Below are 26,027 nucleotides of genomic sequence, written 5' to 3'. Positions count from 1 at the left end.
CTCTGAGAATAAATTTATACATTCTTTTACAAGAATTGCGAGGATTTTTTTTTAAAATAATTAAGAGTTCTGTAAAAACTAATGCTATTGGATATAGTTAAAAAAATCTTTGTCTTGCTCACGCTTAAATCTAAAGCTATGTGACCTTCGGCACGTGTCTCGTTAGCTTATTTGACAACGCTTCTGTATAGGAACTTACTGATTTCAGGTTCGATCCTCAGTCAAAAATCATGAAACGTGTATTTTTAAATTATTTTTTTAAAAATTTCTAGAATCTTCTAGATCATACTGATGTCATTTCCTCTTCCACTTGAAAGCAATTGCTTAAACGAAAAAAATTTAACTATCGCAAACGTTTGTTGCTTGTGGACATTGCTAAATAAATAACTATTCTTCACAGTATGTATTCATTTCTGAATGATAACAAAAAGTAAGATCACATTTTTTTTAAATAAGTTGAATAATAATTTGAAATACTAAATTAATTCAAATCTATAACGTTGTAAATTTTAGAGGTTATCATGCAATTACTTTCAAAGTGAGCTAGAAATAAATTTTTCAAATTAATTTCTTCTCACTCTTAAACAATTCTATTTTTTTATGTGTTAGAAAATAATTTTTGTTTATGAAATATTGATTTTTTTTAAATATCAGATACAGTTTTTATCTGTCTGCTTTATTTTGTTGATGTTTGTTTACTATCATCAATACACTATATTCATATCAATATGAAATAAATCTAAGATATTTTTTAATTTACATAAGAACTTGAATGTAAGTACCTTAAGTTGCAAAGATATTTGATTTTAGTACTTGGTTAATAATTTTAGCTGTTTATTAAATATATTTTTATATTACTTAATTTAGTTGTAGACGACTTGTTTTTCATCTTTTGATGAACGTTTTCTTTTTAGCGACACGTGATAATACCGCTTTAAGCAATGATAATGAATTTTCATGCTGCATTAATTCTACATCAGGCTATATATTTAACTTTAATCTATTACATATTAATCAAAAACTTGATTTATTTAGGTAAGTGACCTCCTGATTTCAACCAGATCAGAATTTATTTGGTTTTCTCAAACTTCTCTGATATTAAAAAATGAAATTTCGAAAAAAAATTATTTAGTTAAGTTGCCTTTCACTGACAATGCAAAGATTATTACTGTCATACTTTTTTGTAGCATATAAGTAGACATATTTTTATAAGCTATGAGTTCTTGTGATGCATGCGTTATGTTAAAGTTAAGTTATTGTAATAAAATAAAATGTTTTTGCTATGCTCTGTTTTATGTTGAAGAACGTACTTATGTAATCTAACATTAAAACAATATTTTTCTGACATGAGAACGAATCTCCTCTCTAATAGATGCCTTTGTAAAAAAGTTATGTTTCTCTTGTTTTTCCTTAAGCTCTATAGTTAAACTACATAGGAGAGAAATTTTAAAAAGCATTTTTTGTACTATTTTTGTAAGTTTTGAGATATTTTTATGTATCGTGTTTTTAGTACGTAATAAATGAATTAAAATGTGTAGTAAATAGCTAGAAACAATGATAGGAAACATTTTGTTGTAAATATTGCGGCGCACTTTTACCGTCATGTAACTCTGGTGGCAGTTTGTAACTAGCATCAGAACGAGATTACACGAACCTAACTAAGAAGTAAAAGCACACGGTGCCCTTTTTTTTAATTAATTATATCACAACTGAATTTTTGCCAAGTTGATAAGAATTAAATTTGCTGTTAGACAATTTTTGTCTAAATAATAGTGGAGTTTTAAAGGGATAAAATTCAGGACATAAATTTGCGTTTTGGGTTAAAAATTAAATAAACATATATTAATACATTCAATGTTAAGTAATAACTCTTTTATCAATTTTTTTTGTTGCGATTAATCAGTATTTTTGTCAGTCTTTTATGACTGTACGAAAGCTCGAACATAAGCATAATTTTATATCTACAACAACCAGTATTGTTATGAAGTATGTTCGGTTACATTCGCGCCTCATTAACTCTGTTGGTTCAACATCGATCTAGGTGAAGATCGTGCGTTCGATTAATACCTCTTAGAAGAGAGAAGGCTTCAGCACGGGTTATCGTAAACAAGAAATTTGATCCTTTATTAGTCCAAGCGTAGTGACATCTTTCATATTTCCTGCGCTGTGCAGTTTACGTTCGTTACGTTAGACAATTAAATTGATCCATGCTGAGGCCTTCTCTCTTCTAGGAGGTGTTGGTTCGATCCCTTCATGGGTATACTCAACCTCAAAAATGTGATCACGGTCCATAATTTTGACAGGGTTCGTTACTGAGGTTGATCAATGTATCTTTTCGCTCAGAACTCAAATAATTATGCAGAAAAGCAAATTTAGGGGAGATTTTCTCCCAATTATATGCAATATAAATACGTCTGACCTCTAATAGTGGTTTACCTGTCAATATCAGTTTAAAAATTTAGAAAATATTTTGGGAAAAAAAATAAAGCTCAATTTAGAGAAGAAAAAAAACTTGATTAATCATAAGATAAAAAATAATTTTAAAAAATGCAAAAAATTTTTTACATTTTTTTTTTTATTCTGCATGAAAAAGTAAGAAATGAAATATTGGGTGTACCATATAAGAATCGACACGATATAGTCTCAGTTAATTTTTCAGACATTATGCTCATGTTATTTAAATATTATTTTATTTTAATTATATATATTGAAGAAGCTGAAAAGTCGGTAGCTATCGAAAAACAATAATATCAAATTAGCTACCAATTTTCTATTTACTTTCTTTAAAAATATTATTAAAAATTTTTGCAACACATTGTAAGATAAAACTCATATAAAATGAACATAATATCGATAAAATTAACTGAGACTATATGAACTTGATTCTTGTAAATTTTATTTTTTTATTTTTCAGGTAGAATCATTAATTTTTTTTTTAAAATTATTTTATTGAGTTTGCAAATTGTCCAATTGCTATACTGAAGCGATATAAATTTTAAAAAATAAAGATGTTTTTTTTCTAAGTAGTTAAAAATTGTGAACGCATAATAATCACCAATTCTGTTTTGCAACAGGACATTTACTGAAAAAAAAACAGCATTATCCTACTGTGTTTCTAATGAACTCATAAAAAAATTTAATAAAATAAAAGCGAAGAAGTAAAAAAAAAAATATTTTTAAAAATTCTTTTTTTAAACGTTTATTGCTAGAAAACAAATATTTTTTATTTAAAAATTTTTTTTTTATAGTTTAATAACAACCCTAACAAGTGCGAAGAGAATTTAAGCTGTGATAGAGATGGAGTGGTTTTTAAGAAAATATAATTTAATATAAAATTTCAAAAAATTCATAAAAATATGAATAGATAATCTACATATATAGTTAAATATTATGTATGAAAGTTAAGCAAGTAAGTAATACTAAAAGAAATTTCAATGCAAATCTTGAGGAATAAAAATAAAATTATCTATAATATAGCTAAACTAATTTTTATTATATAAAATTAGCTTTGGCTAACTTTATATTATTAGCTTTTGATTTGAAATATTTTTTTTCTTCCATTTAACCTCTTTTATGAATAAAAAAAATCTAAAGTTGCATATGTGTACTTTTTTTTCCTCTCTCTTATTTATGCATAATTTTTCTTTAAGCTTATAACTTTTCTGAGAATGGCCATTTTTTCCTAGTTCATTTTCTATGTTTTTTTTTCTCTTAAAAGGTTAAAATTATTCTAATAATATCGTTAAAAAATATCTAAACAAGTTCTGAAAGAATGTAAGAATGCATAATATCGGTAGAACATTTTTTGAGACATAGTAAAATAAAAACTATTTAATTAGAAATCTGGCTATCAAAAAAACCCTTACTCATTTGCTAATTTTCAACCTCGTAGGCTTTCTAGTTTATTGTAGCACCTCTAAAAATTTCTTGCATTTCTTTTCTTTGCCGTGAGAATCAATCTCATCTTTAATAGCCGGTCTCACAAAAAAAAGATGTTTTTCTTGTATGCCTGTTGGACCGCTTGGCGTCGCTGCTCTACAGCGGATCAAGTTTTCATCCTAACTGGGATCCTCTCTGCGAAAATAAATCTATATTCCTAAACCGGACTTTATTTTCGTTTATTGATTTAAAGAGGAAAAAAAATACAATCTACTCAATTACTACATTCAGCAACTTTACGATGCATATTCTCATTCTATTTTATGCATCAAAGATTCATTCTTTAAAAAGAAGCAGACAATTTCGAAGGCAGTAGGAATAAACATCTCCGCTCTGTTCAATTGGAATTAAAGACTGGTTAATTTGTTTACCGAGAGAGGGCGCTGCTTATCCAGCTTTTGCGTCTCCGTGAAGTCAACTTCTCCGCAACATTAGTTGAGGGCCGCACGCAAAAGCGGCAAAGTAAGGAAGCTCATAACAGAAGTGAACCGCGTCTGGGCTATTCCAGCTGCATAAGGAATAAAATCCGCTAGAGGTTCCCCCTATTCATCCATCTCTCTCGGTGTGTGATCCGTTTTATTAATAAAACGAATGCATAAAAAAAAAGGAAAAACTGATCCTCGTTCCTGACCTTATGTAAACAAATCAAAAGGCCACTGGATTGATTACAAAGGATTCTGTGTTTGTTACTTTATATAAGTGAAACGGAAAAAAAATGTTGATAGATATTATTTGTCTATATGACATCGTACAACTTTAGGCTGCAGTAGAGGATTTTTCAGAATTTCTTCTGTATGTAAATTTTTCATAAAACTTCATTCCTTACATGGAACATTGATGATTTTGCATCAAAATGTGGAAAGTGATATTATGGAGGTGTTTTTTAGTCATCGCTATAGACATCATAGGAATAAAAGGTTAGTTTTTATTTATTATTTCCTTTAAATTTAATTTAAATTTTCAAAACTCAATTATATATATTTCAAATTATTATTTTAAGTGATTGTTAATAAATCGAGTCATCTATATTTCCGGACGGTTTCAACAATTATGCAATAACTATGTATATATATATATATATATATATATATATATATATATATATATATATATATGTGTGTGTGTGTGTGTGTGTGCGTAAATAATGAAAATAATATGTAAGATTAAATGTTTCGTAGAAAAATTTTCTGCCTATGAGAACTTGAAATCGGTTCAAATTTTTTCTCTTGATTATATTTCTAAGACAAGTTATTTGCATATGAAGTGAAATAAATAAAGTAAATGACATTTAAAATTATATTGGTTGTTGGAATATAAATTCGTTAACGAATATTGGCAAAAGATTTTATTGCTAAATATAAATTTTTTAGTAAATCGAATATTAAATTTTTTTTTAAAAAATTCTCTATTAAATTGCTTATAAAAGCATTTATAATAAGTGGACAGTTTAAATTCAAAAGCGTTTAAAGGATTCACGATTTTTTTATAAAATTTTCGGAATTTCATAGAACAATTTATTATTCATTCAAACATAAACGATATAGTTAAATCCACGATTTCTGAAATTTCCATTTAATTTCATATGTTTATTTTTTGATCATATACTATTCATTTTATGTATACTTTTATCGAATTTACTAAACTTCTGCCGCATATTTGTAAACTGCTTTACCAGTGAACTACATCAATATTTTATTTAAAGATTAAAATTATTTAGTCTAAACTTAAAACACAACTCATAGTAAGAGATCAAAATGTTTCCTCAGACTAATGTTGTTTAGATAAGTTTATTTTGCCATTAATTCTATAATTAAATAAAACTGATGTTTCCATCCCATATCTAAATTTTATTTTTGAGATATCTATCTTATCATTCTATGATAATTATACAAGTTTTTACATAATGTAACGTTTAACAAAAATTATATATATATATAAGATTTTAAAGATCTTATAAAACACGTATTCAACAATCAATACCAAAATTTTTTGAAATTTTAATTAATTACTTTTGAATAATAAAATATTAATGAAATGCGCTAATTATTCTTATTTACGTATATTTTTCAATAAAATTTAAGTACAAATTAAAATTATTTTTATTATTAACGTCATAATTGTTGGAATTTTTCTGCTTTGATAGTGCGGCATTGAAAGTTTGCATTTGTACTGTTGAAAAAAGCTAAATAAAATTTCAAAAATATAAAATAAAAGTAGGTTATATAAAATAGTAAACTTAATTTATAAACTAACAAACATGATAGAACAATATGAAGCAAGAGCAATAAAAATTTAACTGAAAAATTAAAAAAGTAATTAAATTCAATGTGTTCTTAAACTACAGCACATTCAGTTATAAAGTTCTCTTTCGCTCTTTTGTCACCAAAGATCCTATAAGAAAATTAGGTATTCCATTATTCATTTTTGTGGGAGAGGAAAATATTCCATTCCCCGCAAAATGGTAAAAAAAACGGTAAAATTCTCCTAAATATAGGGTGGGTGGTGAGTCGTGATATGCGGCTATCCTCTGCGCAAGATACTCCGGGAAATTGTATAAAGGATCGTTCTGTTTCCTTCCGTATCTTGTCCCCCCATTCTTCCCCTCTGTCAGAAATAGGGGTTCGGAAAATAAGAGTAGTGAAAGCCTGACCTTTGCAGAAGGGTTTACTTCCCCCCCCCCTTCATTTTCCATCCACTCCCCCACACTGTTGCATCGTATCTTTCGCCAGTAAGGAAAAAAAAATCTTCGTCTAGAAATGCTATCAGCCTTAAGGAAGATGGTTTAAATTTTTAATTCAATCCAATCTGACAAAGTGAGTTTAATGATAAGTCTTTTTTTTCCAGACAACTTGGCAGCTTTTTTACTTGTTTATTTCTTTTTCAATTAAAAAAGAGATGGCTTATTCAAGAAAGAAATCGATGGAAAAATTTAAGCGATATCTGAATTTTTCCCTGAATGTTGAAATTTGCTGCAAATATGAACAAAGCTAGATTTTTAATTAAAAAAAAAATACGTATTCATCAATCACAAAAATACGCTAAGGACTGTGGATATCATATTTAGTCTCTATATCATTCATTTTCCATTACGTGGTTTGAACTTTCCGTTTCGTAAAGGCACGTAAGAAATATTTTGATTTTAAAAGTAATTGATGTGTAAAAATTGAGTTTATAACATCTGGGAAATTTTTAAATAAACTAATCGTTATTTTCTTTCGTATGGAAAAAAAATTCTAAAATATAAGTATCGTTAGAGATTCATCTCGATAAGTGACAAAGATAATTAAAAAACTATGGATTGAACAAAAAAAGACAATAGAAAACATTTCAAACCGTATATAAAAATATTTCTCACTAAATAAATATGATTAGTTCAGTAAATTAACTTATAAACAAGATAAATTCCTTCATTGATAAAGAAAATCATGATTTTTAAGGATATTTACTTTGAGGCGAAATAAAGATAACTGATTGATTCGATAAAATTTTTTAAAAAAAGGAGAAAAAGAAAATGAGCGAAAAGAAGTAGCATGTTTTGTTTTTGATACTGCTCTAGTCCTGAACTAACCTCAGTTTTTGATGAAAAATTTTTTAAGATAAAATTATGGCTCATGGTATTGGGCTGATCAATGCAGATTTTCTTTCCAGATGATACACTCAAATATTAGTTTATGTAATCAAAAAATATTCTTTAAGGAAAAAAAAGTTTAACTATTTTTTTATCATTTAAGTGTTAACGTATATTCCTAATTTAAGGATATCTTGTTTTAAGTGTTTAATCCAGGTTCGGCTTAACCAATACCTCCTACAACAGATAAGGCTTTAGCACGGATTACCATGAACAAGAAATTTGATCATTTAGTAGTCCAAACTTGGTGACATCTTTAATTATCACCATGACATAGCTCAGTATCCTGAAGGTAGTGACATCTTTCTTAAATTTCATCCACTGCGCAGTTTATGTTCGTTATGTCGGACTACTAAATTAATCCTTGATGAGGCTTTCTTTCTTCTAGGAAGTGTTGATTTAACCCAGTCAGTCTTTTAGCAATTATATTTTTGTCGACAAGTGCAAATGTTTTAAAATTATCCTGTTCGTTTTGAAAAGGTATACAAAATTTAAATGAACGGATTTTGAAGATACATCAAAAATAATGACACTCAGTTTAGAAGCAATTTTAAAATGAGAAACCTATTTTTTCAGCAGCGAAAATTGCAGTTTACCTTTTGCCGTAAAAGAGAGACTGATGTCTGGAAACTGAAACTGTTCTAGATAGTAACTATACTATTACCATACAAATAACCAAAAACTCCTTTTCCTTCCATGAATTAACAATGATGCGAAATATGTTCTTTATTCACACAAATAACGAGATGCTTTTAGTTGTTGAACATCATTTAAAAGTTGAAAAAGTATTCAAAATCGGATTTCTCAGCATGTGCAAAAAGTCACTTTCCTGACTTAAGAAATTCCGAACGAAATAAACAGAAAAAACTTGTTTCTTTTTTTTATTATTATTTCACCAGGTAACCGTCTCATCGTAGATGTCTTCGCCTGAAGCTATTTCTCACATCTGCCACTGGATTTGCTAGTGCCACGCGAGGGCTTTTTTAAACTTTTATTTTTCTCCCCTCCTGTCTTTTATACTTAGGAAATCTCAACTTTCACTAGAATATTTATGATTCTTGGCGCTTTCACCCATAAAGTTAAAAATCGTGAATTTCAATGCATTTTTTTCACCAGCCTGTTTACTACTTAATTTCTTAATGCAATATTCTCAGGTTTTTTTTAATCATGCTTGATTTACTTTCATTAATATTACATTAAATAATAGCATATTTTGATGATGTAATAAAATACGAAGAATTAGTAGCAGCTAATTTTTTTTTTCATTTTCTATTGTGTAGATGTTTTGAGAAGTTTTTTAATTAATATTTATTATTTTAAAGAACGATAATACACGGTAATTGAGTCAGTTTAAAGTTTAATTACACGTATATTTTTTAAGACTACATAAATCCATTCCCTAAAATTCTTTTATTTGAAAAAAGAATAATTAAAAGAATAAATTTGTTAGTTTTACGGTTTAAATGTTAATCTTGGCATCGAAAGTTTAATTGATATTTTTATGTTTTGTTCATTTTTTATATCAATTCATTAAAATAACTAAATAAGATATGTAAACGCAATTTCATTCTCGTAGTCCTTCATAAAAAGAAAAATTATACTGTATACGATACTTAATGTTATACTAATGTAACGAGCATTTTTTTTTTCATGACAAAGTCAACTTTTGGATCAGTTTTTTCGCTTCAAAGCAAAAGTTCTAAATAGCTATTTTGGACTAAAATTATATTTAGTACAATTTAAAAACATAAATATAACTGAAATACTTTTTAAAATCAAAATACAATATGGACTGTGAAATTTGATTTTTCTTGAAATCCGCTCAAGACATCTTAAATGTTTACGTAAAAATAAACTTATTTATTTTGATTCTTACAGGTTACAGGATTGTAAAATCGCGCGTATATTTTATTCCTTCAAAAGAATTTGAAATGGACAAGCAACATTCCGTTATATTATCACTTTTGCAAAGAAAACAGTTCTTTTATTGCACTTAAAAGTTTTAGTTTTATGCTAGTATTATAATCGTTCTGAAGCTCTTAAGAATTCACTTTTAAGATTATATTTTAAACAAATGCATATTTCTCAATTGTATGGGAATGGGAGTTAGAAATTTCTAGATAAAACACTGAGTCACATGCAATTATAGTCTTGCCAATTATAAAATACAATTAAAGAATGATATCATATTAATGTAATAAAGAATAAAAGATATTTGGAAATTCCAATATTCTCTTATTCCTTTTTCATTGCGTGCAATCCCTTTCAAATCCGCGTCCTCAGCGCATCAAAATACAGAAAAAAAAAATATTAAAAAATACATCTGAAATGTCTTTCAGTGTCAGATGATATTTGCAGGACGCAAGGTCACATATACTGTATGCTCCGATTATTTTTGCTCTGGAAATTCAATCCATCGTTTCTTTAAAAAAAATCAAGATGGGTGCACAGTAGAAAAAAAGCGATTCTTGCCACTGAAGACAGAAATAATACTTCAAGTGCCTTTATACAGAGATTTCAAACCACCAAAATCCATATAAAGGAAGGGAAAAAAAACAAATATTCTTTATTTTCATTCTGTTATTTTCTTTGCAATTCCTTTCTTCGAACAGTAAGCCTACTGTATTAGGCTCGTGTTTCGTGTATCCCTCCACATTCATTTTCTAGCTGCCGTTAGAAGATTTTGGTAGTCTACTCATTTTCATTAACGATTCGCGATGTAATGGCAAGATTGGGATCTTCCTTGTTTATCATTTTCTTTTTTTATATCAAACCTAGACGGAAAAAAAAGAAGCAAATTATATTATTTCCGGCTTATTTCTCTTTGCAAATCCACAAATAGAAATACAATATATTTTCCTTATACATTTGTAGATTTTAGACATTACAATGTATCTTGTTATGTCTTATTAGATAATAAGACATATTTTTTGATTAAATAAGTGATGTTTGTTCACTGATTTGTCCTACGCTTTGTGTAAATAGGTTTTGTATGAAAATTAAATTTTAACTGTTAAACAATTTCTGCATTAGGCTCTTGTTTCTGTAATTCAACCTCAATCAATCATTTGAAGAATTGTGGTATTGATTTTCAATGCTGGTTTTCTATGTAATGGCTACATTGTGCTGTTCTTAGCACTGATCATTCTTTATTGTCTTCTTTTTTATCAATTCTAGATGAAATAAGAGAACTATAATTTTTGCTTTTCTTAGCAAGGATTTGATTTTAAATTTGAAGCAATAAGGCGTAAATGCATGATGTTTCATATTTGAGGCACTGCTTTAATAAAACAGAGATTATAAAATATTTTCTAGTTTTTGAGTAGAATAGATTACGTCGGTGGTTAATTATTTCTCCCTTTTATGCATATTATTTTTGTATGCAGATAATACCCAATTGCTCTACAATTTCAAAGTTTAAATGCATCGCTATTGATTTGAGTTAGCATTGATAAAATATCAAGCTATCTCTATTTCGTTATTCTGGTATCTGCTTTTTCTAATCCATTTGCTGTTAGGTTTTACCTTTTGGCCTCTTTCTTGTGGTTAAAAATATATTATAAATATAGAGGGGGTAGTAGACTTAAAATACAATAATTTGGTCCTATTTTGATATGTGTTTCTTTAAATTTTATGTATCGTCACGATAATTTATCATTTAAATTAGCAATCAATAAATGTTTCAAATTTAGAAATTTGTTAGGTATTTTAACTTAAAAACCAATACTTATTATTACAGTTTTCAACTACATTTTTCACTGAATACCCTAAATCAATTAAACGATCAAATTTCAGTGACAACTTATAATCATTTCCAAGAATAGAATCTTTCTTCAAAGGTTTTAAATTAAATTTTAACGATTGTTGCTACACGTGGTGCTCAAGTTAACTACTATTTACTAAGTACCTAAAGCCAGTAGCAGTATCTCCAGTTCTACGACTTTATCGTTCAATTACATTAAAGATCCATTCTTCTTTTCACCTGCGGGAAGATTTAGAAAGGCAGACTGACATTATAATTAATCTTCGCGCGCGCTAAGCAGCTGCCCAAACTTCTTGACGCATACTTTTCTTTTCTGCAGCGCATCATTTCAAGTTTTAAATAGATTTCACTCAATATCCCCCCCTTTTTTTTAATCTACATTAATGATCGTGACATATATGGAGCAAAAAAAAAAAGCTTTGATAATGTTCTTAAATTAATTGTTTTGAAAATAATGCGAGCTTATTTGAAAATTGGCTGATTAAGTTTATGGCAGTCAAGTGCTTTGCTGTCCAATTAAGTTAAATTGAATTTACTTGACGCTTATGCTATTTAAATTATTTTTTATGCGTTATCACACACGATTTTACTTTAAGTTTTATTTTATTACTAGTGTTGAACTGCTGACCCATTAATGGTTTACTATTATCAATAATAAACTCCGTTGTCTCTTAATTTTGAACCAAACCCAGAATACAATGATCTGCAGATTTTTTGACAGAACTAATTCTCATTTGCGCTACACGGAGAAGAAAACACGACTAGCTACCACGGTACCAAGGGGAGTTTAATCCAATAATCTGACTGAGGATTTTTTACTTCAGCACTTTAGTCAATGCGTGCTGGATCGATCAGTCAGAGCTGGGATTCGAACCTGGGGCAATTCATTGAAAGACGAGTGCTCTATTTCTTGCACCACCATCGCTAGCATTACATGGTTAATAAATTCATCAACATAGAAACATTTTAGACATTTGTCTACAAATCTGGTTCGCTCTGGCCCCCTTTAAAAAATTATATCGGACACCTATTGCTTGAATAATAATAGGTTGTATTAACAAACAAAAAACCCAAGAAATTGGAGTTTAGCTCCTATTAAGTTTGAGTTTTCGTATCTTCCCAATAATGGATTCGGAGCTGATATCATGGAAGCACATGATGGAAACAAAAATCTCGATAACATACGTAAATTTTGCATTATACTGTCGAATAAAATATTTAAGAAATTGAAAAAGAGAAGAAGGATTTATTAGAAGAAATTGATAAGTTCCATCTTTTTGTGTAATTTGAAATGAAAAAAAAAATTGTAACATAACAGATAACAAGAGAATTATAAAAACAAATTTATACAAAAGATCGAGAAAAGTAATAAAAATATGACGTAGGTAGTCATGATACTAAATGATCGAAGGAGGGGATGATCGCAAGCCTTAGGCCGAACTTACTGAGTAAAAAACATCTGTACTTCTTCACGTTTCAAAGTTTCATTTAGGTCAAATGCCTTTAACTGTTTTAAGTTAACTGCTCAGCCCAGATGAGCCGTTAGTAATGCAATTTTCGTGCAATGATTCTGAGAGATCTTTTTTTCGTCCGTTTAATTTCCAAAAGAATGAATGTAAAAAGTGTGGAATGCTGCTTTAAAAACGGTTGTATTGCTGGCATATTTTTTATTAAAGGAGCCATTATTTTTTTTTCCACTAAGAATGCTACTGAAATAACTGTCTTGGTTTCTTTAATCTATGAAAAGTTTACGCCTACTTAATCATAGTATATTATTTATTTTATCAGACAAAAACAAATGGCATACTTTATAATTGATATTTTGCTACCTCATTTGCGTTTTTTTCTACATGTTTTCATAATCACAAAACAATGGAGATCGTGTTTATTTATAGAAGTTTTATCTAATGCATTGTTATACATTTTAAATAACGGCAGCCTGAAACAGATATGTAAAAATAAAATTCTTTGTTTAAATTTAAAAATTTATGCTGTGAAAAAAAGAGTACAAATAGAATGATCTCTTAGAAACTGTGAAACCATAATCTTTCTCAGCACTGATAAAATTTTATTTTAAAATATGTATACTACATTGTGTAAAAGAAACTGTATCTGTACTAAAAATGTTTATGGTATCCTAGTTTTCTACATTTTCTCGTAAATACGGCATTTTTCTCTATAGTGTCGTATCAGTAATAAAAAACCAAAACACTCCAGTTATTATTTGATAATATAAAAACACTGGGACAAAAAAAACTGAATTTAGTGGTAATAAGTTTGGTCCTTTTAATCTTGTCTAGTTTGCTAAATAAATATTTTCATAATTTATTCCTGATAGCACGTAAGTAGTCGTAATTTAATTTTTGTTTATCCGAGGTGTTGTTGTTTGTGAAATATATCTTAATAGATTTAGTAATCTGAATATAAGAGAGATGATATTTAAGAGCTTTTGTCTAGTGCGTTGTAGTATATTTTGCGCAGTAACAGTTCTAAATAGTTGCGTTTAATACGCTAAGTTTAAAAGTTCTTTTCTAATTTATTATAATAAGTTTTTTAATAAATAGAATCTTCTTATGTTTTTGATGAGAATTTATGTTCGAAAAAGTCTCTTAATGATCTCTAAAAAAACACACGAAAAGACGCTACTTGTGTGAAAAAAAATTTCTTTAAATGGTAAAAAAACTAAAAAAATATTTTGAAAACATTTGACATATAACACTAAAATTATTTTATATACTGCACTCCGTAAAATATATAGCAAGGACTAAAAAAAGCATGAATTTAATTACTATTAAATTAAATTCAATTTTAAATGCTTGTAAACTGCATTAAATAAGTAAATAAAAACAAAACAGATATATATATATATATATATATTTCTCAAATTATTAATTTTACATTCTTTTACTTTAATTTCACAACTTGAGTTTTTTTTTTTACTTTTGCGGTAAAGTTATTAAGTTATGATTCTTCTCTTCCATGTATGTGACGCATTTGTTACATTTTTAGAGAATCTATATATATATATTTTTTTTTTTGCTCTAACACTTTTTGTTATATATTTATCAGTATTTTTCGAGCTTTTTTGAACCTTTTGAGATAAAAAAAATTGAAAGAAAATAAATATGTAAAAACAAATTTGTCTTTTGAATAATGAAGAAAAGTCATTTTACGGCATAAATAAAGTAAGTCGAGGTTTCGTTCATATCACCTTAAATATATGACGCAAAAACTTCTAATCCCTCTTAAAACATTTATTTCAAGTATAAATCCGTAATACTTCTTAAATTAATGATGCTCTCGGAGAAAGCTGAAATTAAATTATTTAGAGAGACACAGCACAGAGAAAAGAAAACAAAAGTAGGAGGCTTTTGTTTCACGTACGATGTTAAATTTTTTTTTTATTTCTTAAATCTCATAATTAAATCATGTGGTAATGCATTTTTTTTTGTTTAAGCTCTATGTTGGGTGACAACATGTATTAAAAAGAAAAATTAAACCATTCAATTTAGTAATAAAAATGGTTATGTTTTGCAATAGCTTGCTCATAACAAGTTTTAGTTTTATTATTTTCTATAGTGGTTTAATGTTATACCTTTTACAAAAACTACATTTAAAACAATTATGCCAAATAATTTAATAAAGCCTTATTTGCCATTGGAAATATTTTCTTCGCTACTAATATAGAAAAGTTTCTTCGGTAAATAAGTTCATTATAAATTTTCTGGGAAATTATCTGTAATATTTTCGGGGGAAAATATATCAGTAATAATTCAATTAAATGAAGAATGTTAAAATATAAATTTATTATCTATTTTTACATTTATTAAAGTAATATTTCAATATTAAACTGCGTTGGTAATGTAAAAAAATGCATTTTAATATGTAGTTTAATGTTTGTATTCTCTTAAAGTAGCAAGTTAAATATTGCTTAACAATTTGATTATGATGCACTTATAGTTAAGTAAGAACAAATAGTTAGTAATTATGAGAATGATTTCATGCTTTTTCTCAAAACTAGTAAATGTTTGGATATATATATTAACGATGCATTAAATAACTCGGAATCAATTTTAAAGTTTAGTTTAAAGTTAGGGTTTAGATTTGGTTTTAGTTTTTTTTTTTTAATTTAGTTAAGGTAAGCATATAGTTTTGTTAAGGTTTAGATTTAGTTTAAGGAAATTCTTTAATTAAAAAATTGTTTCTGTTGAACACGAAGACAAAATTTAATTTATTTTTTATGCAAGTATTTATAACCCTTTGCTTTTCAAATCTATAATTAATATTGTGAAAATTTGTTTAAAACTGGTATTAAGTGTGGTGTAAGATTGATTACTTAAATGTTGACTTAATTCATATTTATATATCTTTTTTTTCACCTTTATAAACATGCTGTTTTGACAAAACTTAAATTATGATAATTAAAAATATATTCTGATATTAAAAAGTTACCTAATCAACATTTCATTGCTATTCAAAATTTATTTTTACAAGGATATAATCTTACGTCGTATGTAATATATGAATTATGCATTATGCTGAAAATTTTGGCATTGTAACTTTATTTGTGAACCTTCAATTGTTGCAAATTTTTAATCATTAATTTAATTAGCAGAATCTCAGCTGCTTTTAAAATCAAATAAATAGCTTAATTAAGTTTAATTTCCAGACTTTTTCTTCCGTTTGCATTCTTTTTTTCCCAATTTTTGAAACAATCACGTTCTTGCAGTAATTCTAAAAAAACCACAATCAATAACGCAATTTTCTTTTCCAGAGAATTTCTCCAAATGTTTACATTAATTACGCCCTGAATCTTTTTAAAATGTTTGCATTTTTATAACTTTCTTTAATAAATAACGAAAGTTTTTCCGCCTCTAGCGTTTCTCTGTGCAACATTCTAAAATGTAATTTTTGAATTTTGTCTTACATTTTACTGCAACTTGCAGCATCTATAGATTAAAATTTAATTGCTCACAAGTCATCAGATAATTACAGACCTAAAGCTCATGTTTATGTCCCCTGGATGATGAAGTTGGCCATTACCTGGTAGAGTTTAAAACTAGCTCAATTTGAGCAGTTTCGTTTTATGCCATACTATCGTTCCTGAAAAATGAAACGTTATTAAGTTTTATAAACTTTTTGAATGGATTAAACATGGAATTCGTTTATCATAATAATATGGTACGTTTTAAAATATGAGATCTAGCTTATTAATCTGTGCTATTATAAGTTTTATAAACATTTTAAACTAGTTCTCTGTGGATTTTTTTTCATTATTATGGTTCGTCTAAATAAAGCGTCTAGATCTTCTACTATTCTTTTTTCATTAAATTTTTTTTTTATCGCAAGTTATGAATTATTCACAGAAATTCGTAGGTTTTTAGTTATTCACATTATTTTACTTTCTATGTTGACGTCATGGTATCGATTTGTTGACCTTAAAATTTTAAAATGTTTTTCATTTTAAATATCTCTTTTTCTATGATTTTTGTTTAGCCTCAGCACTGTAAAAAATCATATCATGGTAAAATCCATTTTTATCAGAACATGTTAAAGTAAAAATCACTGAATAACTCTAATTAAAGAAACTATACTGAAAAAAAAATAAGGAATAATATTATTTTGCTAAATATATATCAGGGTAAAATGAATTTTACGGGGATGCAAGTGAAAATGGCGGTACCCTATACCACAATTTGATCCGGAATCATTTTCATTATGTTGAGGTTTTACTTTATTATTACATATTCACATATATTTCTTTTAAGCCAAAACTCTTTATCTTGGATGTTTTCCTGCTAAATAAACCGGTTTCTTTTTATATTATACAATTTAGAAATGCTATGTATGTGTGGGGGAATTTGTATAAAAATTTGTCAAATTCTTAATTCGGTGAGAGAGATTATTTTAAAAAAAAACATTATAATGAATTGCTGTTATTTTTCAATTTCATTTCATTGAAGGATTAAAATTTCAGTCTTTATTTTTGTTTTTACATTATCTAGAAATGATTGAGTTTTGAAATAATTGAATTAACTTTTATATATCTGCTGATATATTCATATTTTTGCTGAACTGTTTTCAACTGTGTTGAAAATACTTTTACTGTATTTTAGAATAAATCATTAAATATATTCTATCGAAATTCTTAGTTTGTACGCCCCAGGGGATTCCGCTCAAGGGAATTCTAAATCAAAAGAATATTTATAATCAATTATATGCAATAGAATTTAAACTAAACAAAATTCAGTTAATTATTCATTATGCAATCAAAGTAAAGTTAAACATTCAATTACTTCACTTACATTCAACGTTAAATTATGCATTCAATAGTTAATAGTCAATGTCGCATTCATTTATATAAGATTATATTTGGAAAGTTAAGGTAAATGAAATTACATAGTTTCATCTTGTACAAATTCAATTGACTTATGCTTTAAAATTTGCTGATATGACTCTTATATTTATACTTTATTATGGGATTTACAGAAAAAAAATATTTGCTCACGTGTATATCATTTGATTAGATTTCTTTCGTTTTCTAACAATACGTGCCCAATTTTTGCTTTACTACTAGAACACAATTTGAGTTATCAAATGATTTTCAACCTCAATTTTAAAATTACTTCACGAGTGGCGACACTCGCAATTACCTGGTGATGTTAAGATTCAAGTCATTAGTTGGGGAGGCTCAAGTTTTGCGTCACAATCTACTGAATAAAAAAGAACATCTGCGTTTTTATATCAAAGCAGCTGCTTTAGTTACATTGTGCCAGGAATTGTAACTCGCCAAGTCTGTAACCATATGCTGGTTAATTTTTAACGAGTTGGTTTATAACCCGAGGTACGTTGGACTTGTTCTTCCGGCTCTGGTTTGCTGCAGGTGCTTGGTCTTAGATGTTAAATTGTAGAAATTTGCCTTTCAGATATTTAAGCATGGATTAGATTCTGGAGTCATTTTCTGTGGGTTATTAAAATATTTTAATTAATGTGCTTACTGTTGTGCTTTGTTCTCAAAGCAGATTTTTATGCCATTTTGTAACAATTAATATTGATAACGGCAATTATAATTTATAGTACTAATTGTATGGTGATTTTCAGACTGTGATCATATGTTGGTTAATTTTAGCAAGTTGTTTATAACCTGATATGCATTAGACTTGTTCTTCCGAAGCTGGTAAGCTGCAAATGTAGATATTACATCCTGAGATTGATTGCAGGAAGAGCTACCTGACTTATTTTATGTGATATGGAGTATAAGAATTAAGACGCTTAATTTTAGTCAATTTTTTTTTATTTTATCGGTGTATAGCAATATATTATGCAGCATTACACATTGTATAAATATTAATAGGTAGCAATATATGTTGGTCAGAATAACATTTAGGTACTTAAAATCGAGAAGAAGTGAAGTGATTATGCTTAACCATGTGATTCAAATCAGATTTAACTGGGTACCTGTAAGCAACAACACGTGCTAAACCTAATTGGTTTCTGAATCTAAAAATGCCACAATTTATCTACGATTATATCATTTGCAGGTATCCAAAAATATGACTTTCTTGAGGATCAAAAACTGCACAATTTTAAAAAAATTTAAAAAATTTTTTTTATTAATTCGAATCTAAATTACATTGTTTAATGCATTTTCAGCAAGCGAAATACTTATCAATTAACATGGTAATACGCTTTTTTCATTTAAAAAAAGAACATTGTTATGTTAATTTAAAATGAATTTTTATTTTAAAAAGAAACTGCAGAATTTAAGGATTTAGAAGAAGAAAAAAATTTCAAATGTTTTTATTTAATTTGCTTTTTTTTAATAAAAAAAATCTTCTTGAAATAAAATCAGAGACAATTTCCATTAAAGCAAACTTCACTTTTCTGCGCAGCATTTCTATCGTACTAATCACTTTATGAAACGATACGCTTCATTCATGTCAAGATTTCAAGGTTTTTTTGTATTCAGTTTTTGAATAAACCATTAACGAGTAGGTGATACACTTTATGCAATGGATAATAATGTGCTTTATCACGCTTTTTCTTTCATTTCCAGACAAACTGGACTATTTGGCGCTTTTTCTTTCTCTTACAATATTTCCATCATATGTATTATTTTTTTTATTTTGTTAAGTTATAAAAAATAATAATTGTGTCCTCGGAGAACTTCCGCTGGTCTCAAGGTAAAAAGTCAAACAATAGCCTTGTTAACTAAAGAAAAAATGAAATCATATCAAACTAAAATGATCTTTTTCAAACATATAACGCCAAAACAGGAATTTACGTGATTTTTTTATCCACGTTGTTAGCTTTTTAGATATTTAACATGTTAAGCGAAAAAATGCTTTTTTTGGCAAAAACAGATTCGCTTGATATTTTAATTTCCAAATTGTTTATTAAATCATAAAATTTTTCCCAGCTGAAGAAAGTTTACTTTAAAACTAAACTATTTTGGTTGGCTTTTTTGGCATTTTTATTAAAAAGCTGATTTTGTTTATTGAACTGGAAGAAAATCTAATAGAAATATAATTATGCACTTACTTATTTCTTAGTGGGATCTAATGGTCATTTTATGAAGACACCTTAGATCAATTTTAATTTTATGATAGTAATTTATGCCAACTTTTTTTATGGGTACATTCAGAAATATTCATTAAAAATATTGTAATTTATGACATCCCCTTTGAAAGATGTTCCTGGTATGTATTGATCCAAGCTATATTTAAATCACGTACAATTCATGATCTATATATAAGTGAAAAAATATATTATCTGAAGCAAATAACTATGAGAAATATAAAATTTGGTACAATTCAATACAAGCCAACCTCGTTCATCGATACTAATTAAAATGACCCACTAGCCCAAGTTTACTTCAGCCTTACACTATCTACTTATTTTTCAGAAATATTTTTAAATTCATATAATTATAGTAAAAACAACGAACCTTTAGAAATGTTTCTCTTCTCAAAATGTAGTGACTCATAATTTTTTTCTTTGAATGCATTCTCCTACGAATATCCTTTCGAATGTATTCTCTCCTTAATATCTCTTTGGATTTATTATCTCATAAATATTTCTCTGAACGCATTCTCTCATGAATATCTGCATAAATGTATTCTTTCACGAATATTTCTCTGAATATGCTCTTTCATGAATGTATTCTCACATGAATATCTCTTTGAATGTATTTACTCCTTAATATCTCTTTAGATTTATTCTCTCGTGAATATTTTTCTGAATGTATTCTCACAAGAATATCTCTTTGAATGCATTCTCTCGTGAATATTTCTCTGAAATGCATAATTTCAGAAAAGATTTTTTGGAATATATTCTCCAAGTGTTTCTCCAAATTAATTTTCTTACACACTTTTTTAATAATTATACTCTCTTCGAAATGCTCTTAAAATATTGTTAATTTGGATTAATTAGTGCTCTAAAACCTGCGTGTGTGAACTGCAGAATTTCAGATGTTTTAATATATTAAGAAATATATTAAAAAAAATCTGATAGGTTATTCATTTAAAATTTAAATAGAAAAATTAAATTTTTACATTCGTTTCTGCAACATAGGTTTAATGATTAAACTAATATATTTCATCGTTGAAATTTAAACTTCAGAATGACGTTAATTTTTCTAAATCAAATTACTTAACCAAAGTCCAAGATTAATCCTCTCTTCAATTCTATTTTTGTTATTTAAAATTCATATTGTTAAAAAAAAGCCTAGAATGGTATTCACATCACAAATAAATAATTTATTTTCCCAGACCTCAGCATTTTTTCGATGCAATATAATTTTAATAAATGCCCTAAATAAGCTCGTATTACTTAATACATGTAATTAAATTAATGATGCTACAAAAATATCAAATTTGCTCTGAAATCCATAGCGAAGTAATTAAATAGAATGAATTATAGATATAATATTTCATTAATCAAGCTAATAGTTTTATTAAATAATAAGCTTAATTTATTTAAATTGCTCAATATTTATTTTGAGAAATTTAAACTATGTAAGTGCCTTTTTATTTATAGGTCTCTAATTTCTTAAATGACTATACGTACCAGGCAATTATTTCATTTTGTTGAATGATAAAAAAATAAGCATGGCTATTCTAAAAGTTGACGATAGATTAAAATTTTTCCCTAATTAGATCAATTTTTCATTGATATCATTATTTTTGTTTTTCAATGGCATATTTTTTTCTATAATTAAAATGTTTGTTTTATTTAGTCTTTACATGAGATTTGATTTCTGATCATGCCAGCGCTGTTTTTCAACTAATTAACTCTCATTAAAATATAGAGTATTGTATTTATTAAAATGATCATTTCGGAAATGGTTTTGATAATGACATTTTTTAATAGAAATTTTTAACAATTCTTCATTAAAATATGTAAATAAATTTATGTTCGTGAATTTTGTCAAAATGTAAGAATCAATGTTAACAAAAATGGGGATTTCTTACTAAGTGGTTTAGATAGGCTGCCTATTTAATAAAATGTGAGTTTTTATATTCGCAACAATACTATTAATCCAAAATATTTGAATATATATTTTTTTTTAAAAAAAAGATATTTGGAGAAGACCATTGTAATTCACATACTAAACACACTGGAGTTTCTTTGCAATGAAAACTAGCCTAAAGGACTGTAACTCAGTTCTAGAAGTGGGGCGCATTCCAACTTTTCAAAAAAGGACTCAAGCGTCTTAATGCTTCTGTTTCCCCCCAAATTCAGCACCCTCACTTTCGATTTTCTCAAAAATCCATAGCACATTTCAAGAATCAGTAATTTGGATCCATTTAAATGACTGTAAGCTATTTGAAGTTTTACATTTTTTAACAAGCAAATGTCCTGATTATCTAAAGTAGAAGACTGTGAAAGATTAGGAAAGTTCCAAGAATATGTTGATGACAATAGCATTAATCCACGGAACTTGAATTTATTTAATACTGCGAATAAACTTATGGTTTCCTCTGAATGGAATGGGAAGTGTTTGTTTTGCCCAATGAAGGCTATCCATATAGATATCAGATATAAAATACAGATATACGATACAGATGTAAGATAAAAGATACAGATATAGGATACAGATAGAAGATATATCCGTATCTTATATCTGTATCTTATATCTTCTATCTGTATCCTATATCTGTATCTTATAAGATACAGATATAAGATACAGAAATAGGATAACGATAGAAGATATAAGATACAGATATAAGATACAGATATAAGATGCAAATATAAGATAGAGATATAAGATACAGATATATGATACAGATATGAGATACAGATATGAGATACAGATATCAGATGCATATATCAGATGCATATATCAGATGCAGATATCAGATGCAGATATCAGATGCAGATATCAGATGCAGATATCAGATGCAGATATCAGATGCAGATATCAGATACAGATATCAGATACAGATATCATGGCACTGATAAGTACTAACATGCACTGATTATTATGGCACTGATAAGCACTAAATATACACTGAGCATGACTTGAAAGACAATTGGAGTAGAAAATGAGCAAATGCAAAGTGTAGTGGGATTTTATGTTAGGTAATATTTATAACTATTTTCGTTCGGGCAGGGAAAAGAGCGGAGACAACTTATTCCACCACTGGCTTCGACATAAATCGTTTAATTAAGGTCATTATCAATTGGAAAATATGTATTGTTATCAGCTTTAAGTAATACAGATCTTAAGTAATAATAAGTATAGTAGTGAGCTTTAAATAATGCAGTTTGCATTCAAATATGCATTTATAAACATGCTTAAGTTGCTTCTGAAAAGAAATTTTTAATTGCATTCTCCAATTGAAAAATATTTTTCATAAACAACTGAAAATAATTTTTGATATGAAGAATATGCTTAGTAAATAGCTTTAAATAAGGAAACTTTTAATTTTAAAATATATGTCGCAAACAGCTTTCGGCAAAACAGCTTCCATCATATATTTTTTTAAGTTTACAAAAGGGGGGGATATCATTGGAAAAAAGTTTTGAGAAAAGCTCGAAATAAGATAGTTTAAATTCAAAAATATGTTTAAAAGTACACTTAAATAAGTCAGTTACCAATTAAATAAATACTTTTTTAGGAATATTGTATAAAATGGAACAAATTATTAATTGAAAAATATGTTTTGTAAACAGCTTCAACAAACAACCATTTTAATTGAGAAATACGATCTGTATACAATTCTTAATGGCAGTTTTCAACTGGAAAATGCATTTTTAAACTGTGTTTTCTACAATGTTTCTATACTCCAACATTAGGCTTTACCAAATTAACTAAATTGTCACTAAAATTGTTCATCGCATAAACTCGTTAAACATGATAACTAATACCGGAAAACTTAAATATGATTTGAATAACATCGGGGGACTAAAAAATGTCGAAGAATACTTCTAAGCAGTTTTAAAATGTACCATTAAATATATTAAAATATACTAGTGTTCTCGAAAAATATCTCTAATAAACCAACTCTCTTTGTTGAAGAATTTAAAACAAATTCTTGCTGTGTTTAGCAACTTTAACCCAGTGTACAGAAGACAGAGAAGACAAAATTGAATCCCTAGAGTCTTTCAATTTCTCACTCCTAAAAGTATCTGCCGATTTTTTTTTCTTCACACCTTTCGTGGAATTGTTTTTTTTTCTTTGGTGCTGTATTTTCGCAAGGAAGTTCCATTTGCGTGCCGCTGGAAAATAGGAAATATAATCGAATGCTCGACACCCTTCAGACAATTGTCGTACGAGATAATTTACCAGAGCGGCTTTGAGGGGAGAGGGATTTGGTTTGGTAAAAATGCTGAGAGAGAAAAGCAAATATATTTAAGTGTGGAGGACTTAAAACAGAAAAAAAGTTCCCAAAATTCTATTTTTAGTTTCTGAAAATCACAATAGATATAAGCCTTACATTATGCTTACACAGGAAGAAAAAAAATTTGGTGTCTACAAAATTTTTGTTCCAAGCATAGTTTACAGAAAATCCTAGTCTCTTCTTTTGTGGTTTTGCCTCTTCAAATTCTTGTCGCTTTGTTTTTCTCCTGACATGGAATCTCATAATTTATGTAAGGGGGAAGATATGCTGTGTCGTAAATTAAGCAATATTTACAACCGTTTTTCTGCTGATTCAAAGACTGGAAGTCTTATTCTTAGTTTGCGACGATTGGTTATGTCTTCATTTTGTATTGTTGCTTTTTCTGAGTAGCGAATTATTGTAGCGAATTATTTAGAAGTATTATAGGAAGTGTTCCAGAAGGATTCAGTTAATTAAGAAAACCATAAAGTAGAGTCTATTACTCATTTTTGTTTTAGTTATATTTAAGTAACACGGAGAAAAAAAATGGTCAAAACTTTCAGAATATGGATATGGGAACAAATAAAGCTTAGTAATTTTTACCACAACATTTAGGCAAAATAAATTATATAAAATTTAAAAAATGTGATAAAATTTGATACTTTTCTTATGATTCCTTTCCTAAAAAGCTCTTTATTCGGTAAAATTTACTTGACAGTTTTGAATCTTTTACTAAATGTTTAGTAATACGAACTATAATTTTGAAAACCAGAATTGACCTGTAACAATATAAACGAAAAAATTAGCAAGTAAATGGCTTAAATACTTTACATTTTGTTTTTACCAGAATTACCAGATTAACTAGAAATGTTTTTTTTTACCAGAAACGCCTTTACCGTACAGTACGGTAATTTTATCATTTTTTCCCATATACAGTTTGAGTTTTCGTTAACCTTGAAAATGCGTAGACGGTATAGACTACCGCAACAATTAGAAAATTTTGAAGCCTTAAAAAATTTGGTAGTTCCAAATAGTATAAAACACACATAATTTTCGTTATCATTTTTTAACTGTTTGATTTGATCCCTTTAATTATTTAATCAAAGGATTTGGGACAAAATCTATCTCCATTCCCCTTCAATAGCTAGTTTTATGGTAAAATGGATAATGTAGGCTGTGACTGCACAATTTCAAGAATCAAGACTAACGCATGAAGGTTGTAATATGTTCGGAAATGCGCTCTGGCCACTTTTAATTTTCTGACAAGCTGATCCCAACGATCTGAAGACTAGTGAGCTTCGTACCGCCATCGGGAATGGAACCTAGTTCCTTCAAATTGACTTATCAGTGCTCTATACACAGTACTAAATCGGCTTTAGTAGATTATACAAATAATATTGTGACATAATACAAATATTGTGATATAAAATAAACAAAGTTTAGAAAATTTTCTGCTGATATGAAGACTGGAAACTTCATTTTGATCTTCTACTTTTAATAATTTCTTATTTTTGCATTGCTACTGTTTGGTTTAAAATAATAATTATATTCGAACTTCAAGTGATGCTTCAAGAAGATTTACCCAATAAAAATATATTTATCTGATACCGGTCAAAAAAATTCATACATTTCTCTTTAAGGCTATGATTGATTTCTCTTCAAACTTATAAATACACAACCAATGAAATATATAAGAATGAAATATATAAATACACAACCAATGAAATATACAACTTCCAATGAAATATATAAGAACCCAGAGGTTTCATTTTTTTCATGCTTCAATGTTCTACTAATTTTTCTGGGATAATAAGTATAGTTAACTGAACTCAGTGTATGCAGTTGCCTAAACTTCGCGTGTATAACTAACTAA

At 27.7% G+C, this 26,027-nt stretch overlaps 1 protein-coding gene across 8 annotated transcripts in view; it reads left to right on the top strand.

The window, feature by feature from the left end:
• The first annotated feature begins 4,023 nt into the window (after positions 1–4,023).
• LOC107443592 (nephrin) overlaps positions 4,024–26,027 on the top strand; it is a 240,125-nt gene continuing 218,121 nt past the window's right edge. For 4 of the 8 annotated variants that reach the window (XM_071181531.2, XM_071181530.2, XM_043046461.3 and 1 more), the window contains exon 1: positions 4,024–4,856. In XM_071181531.2, the coding sequence (XP_071037632.1) occupies positions 4,793–4,856 (64 nt within the window). In that variant the 5' untranslated portion in view covers positions 4,024–4,792. The remainder of the gene's footprint in view (positions 4,857–26,027) is intronic. The other 4 variants (XM_043046462.3, XM_071181529.2, XM_043046460.3 and 1 more) reach the window with 1 other exon arrangement.

This window comes from Parasteatoda tepidariorum, chromosome 8 (assembly GCF_982258835.1).
Source record: "Parasteatoda tepidariorum strain Cologne lab strain chromosome 8, Ptep-v5.0, whole genome shotgun sequence".
Lineage (NCBI taxonomy): Eukaryota > Metazoa > Arthropoda > Arachnida > Araneae > Theridiidae > Parasteatoda > Parasteatoda tepidariorum.
The sequence above is the reverse complement of the archived record's forward strand: the minus strand, read 5'-3'. Positions and strand labels throughout refer to the sequence as shown.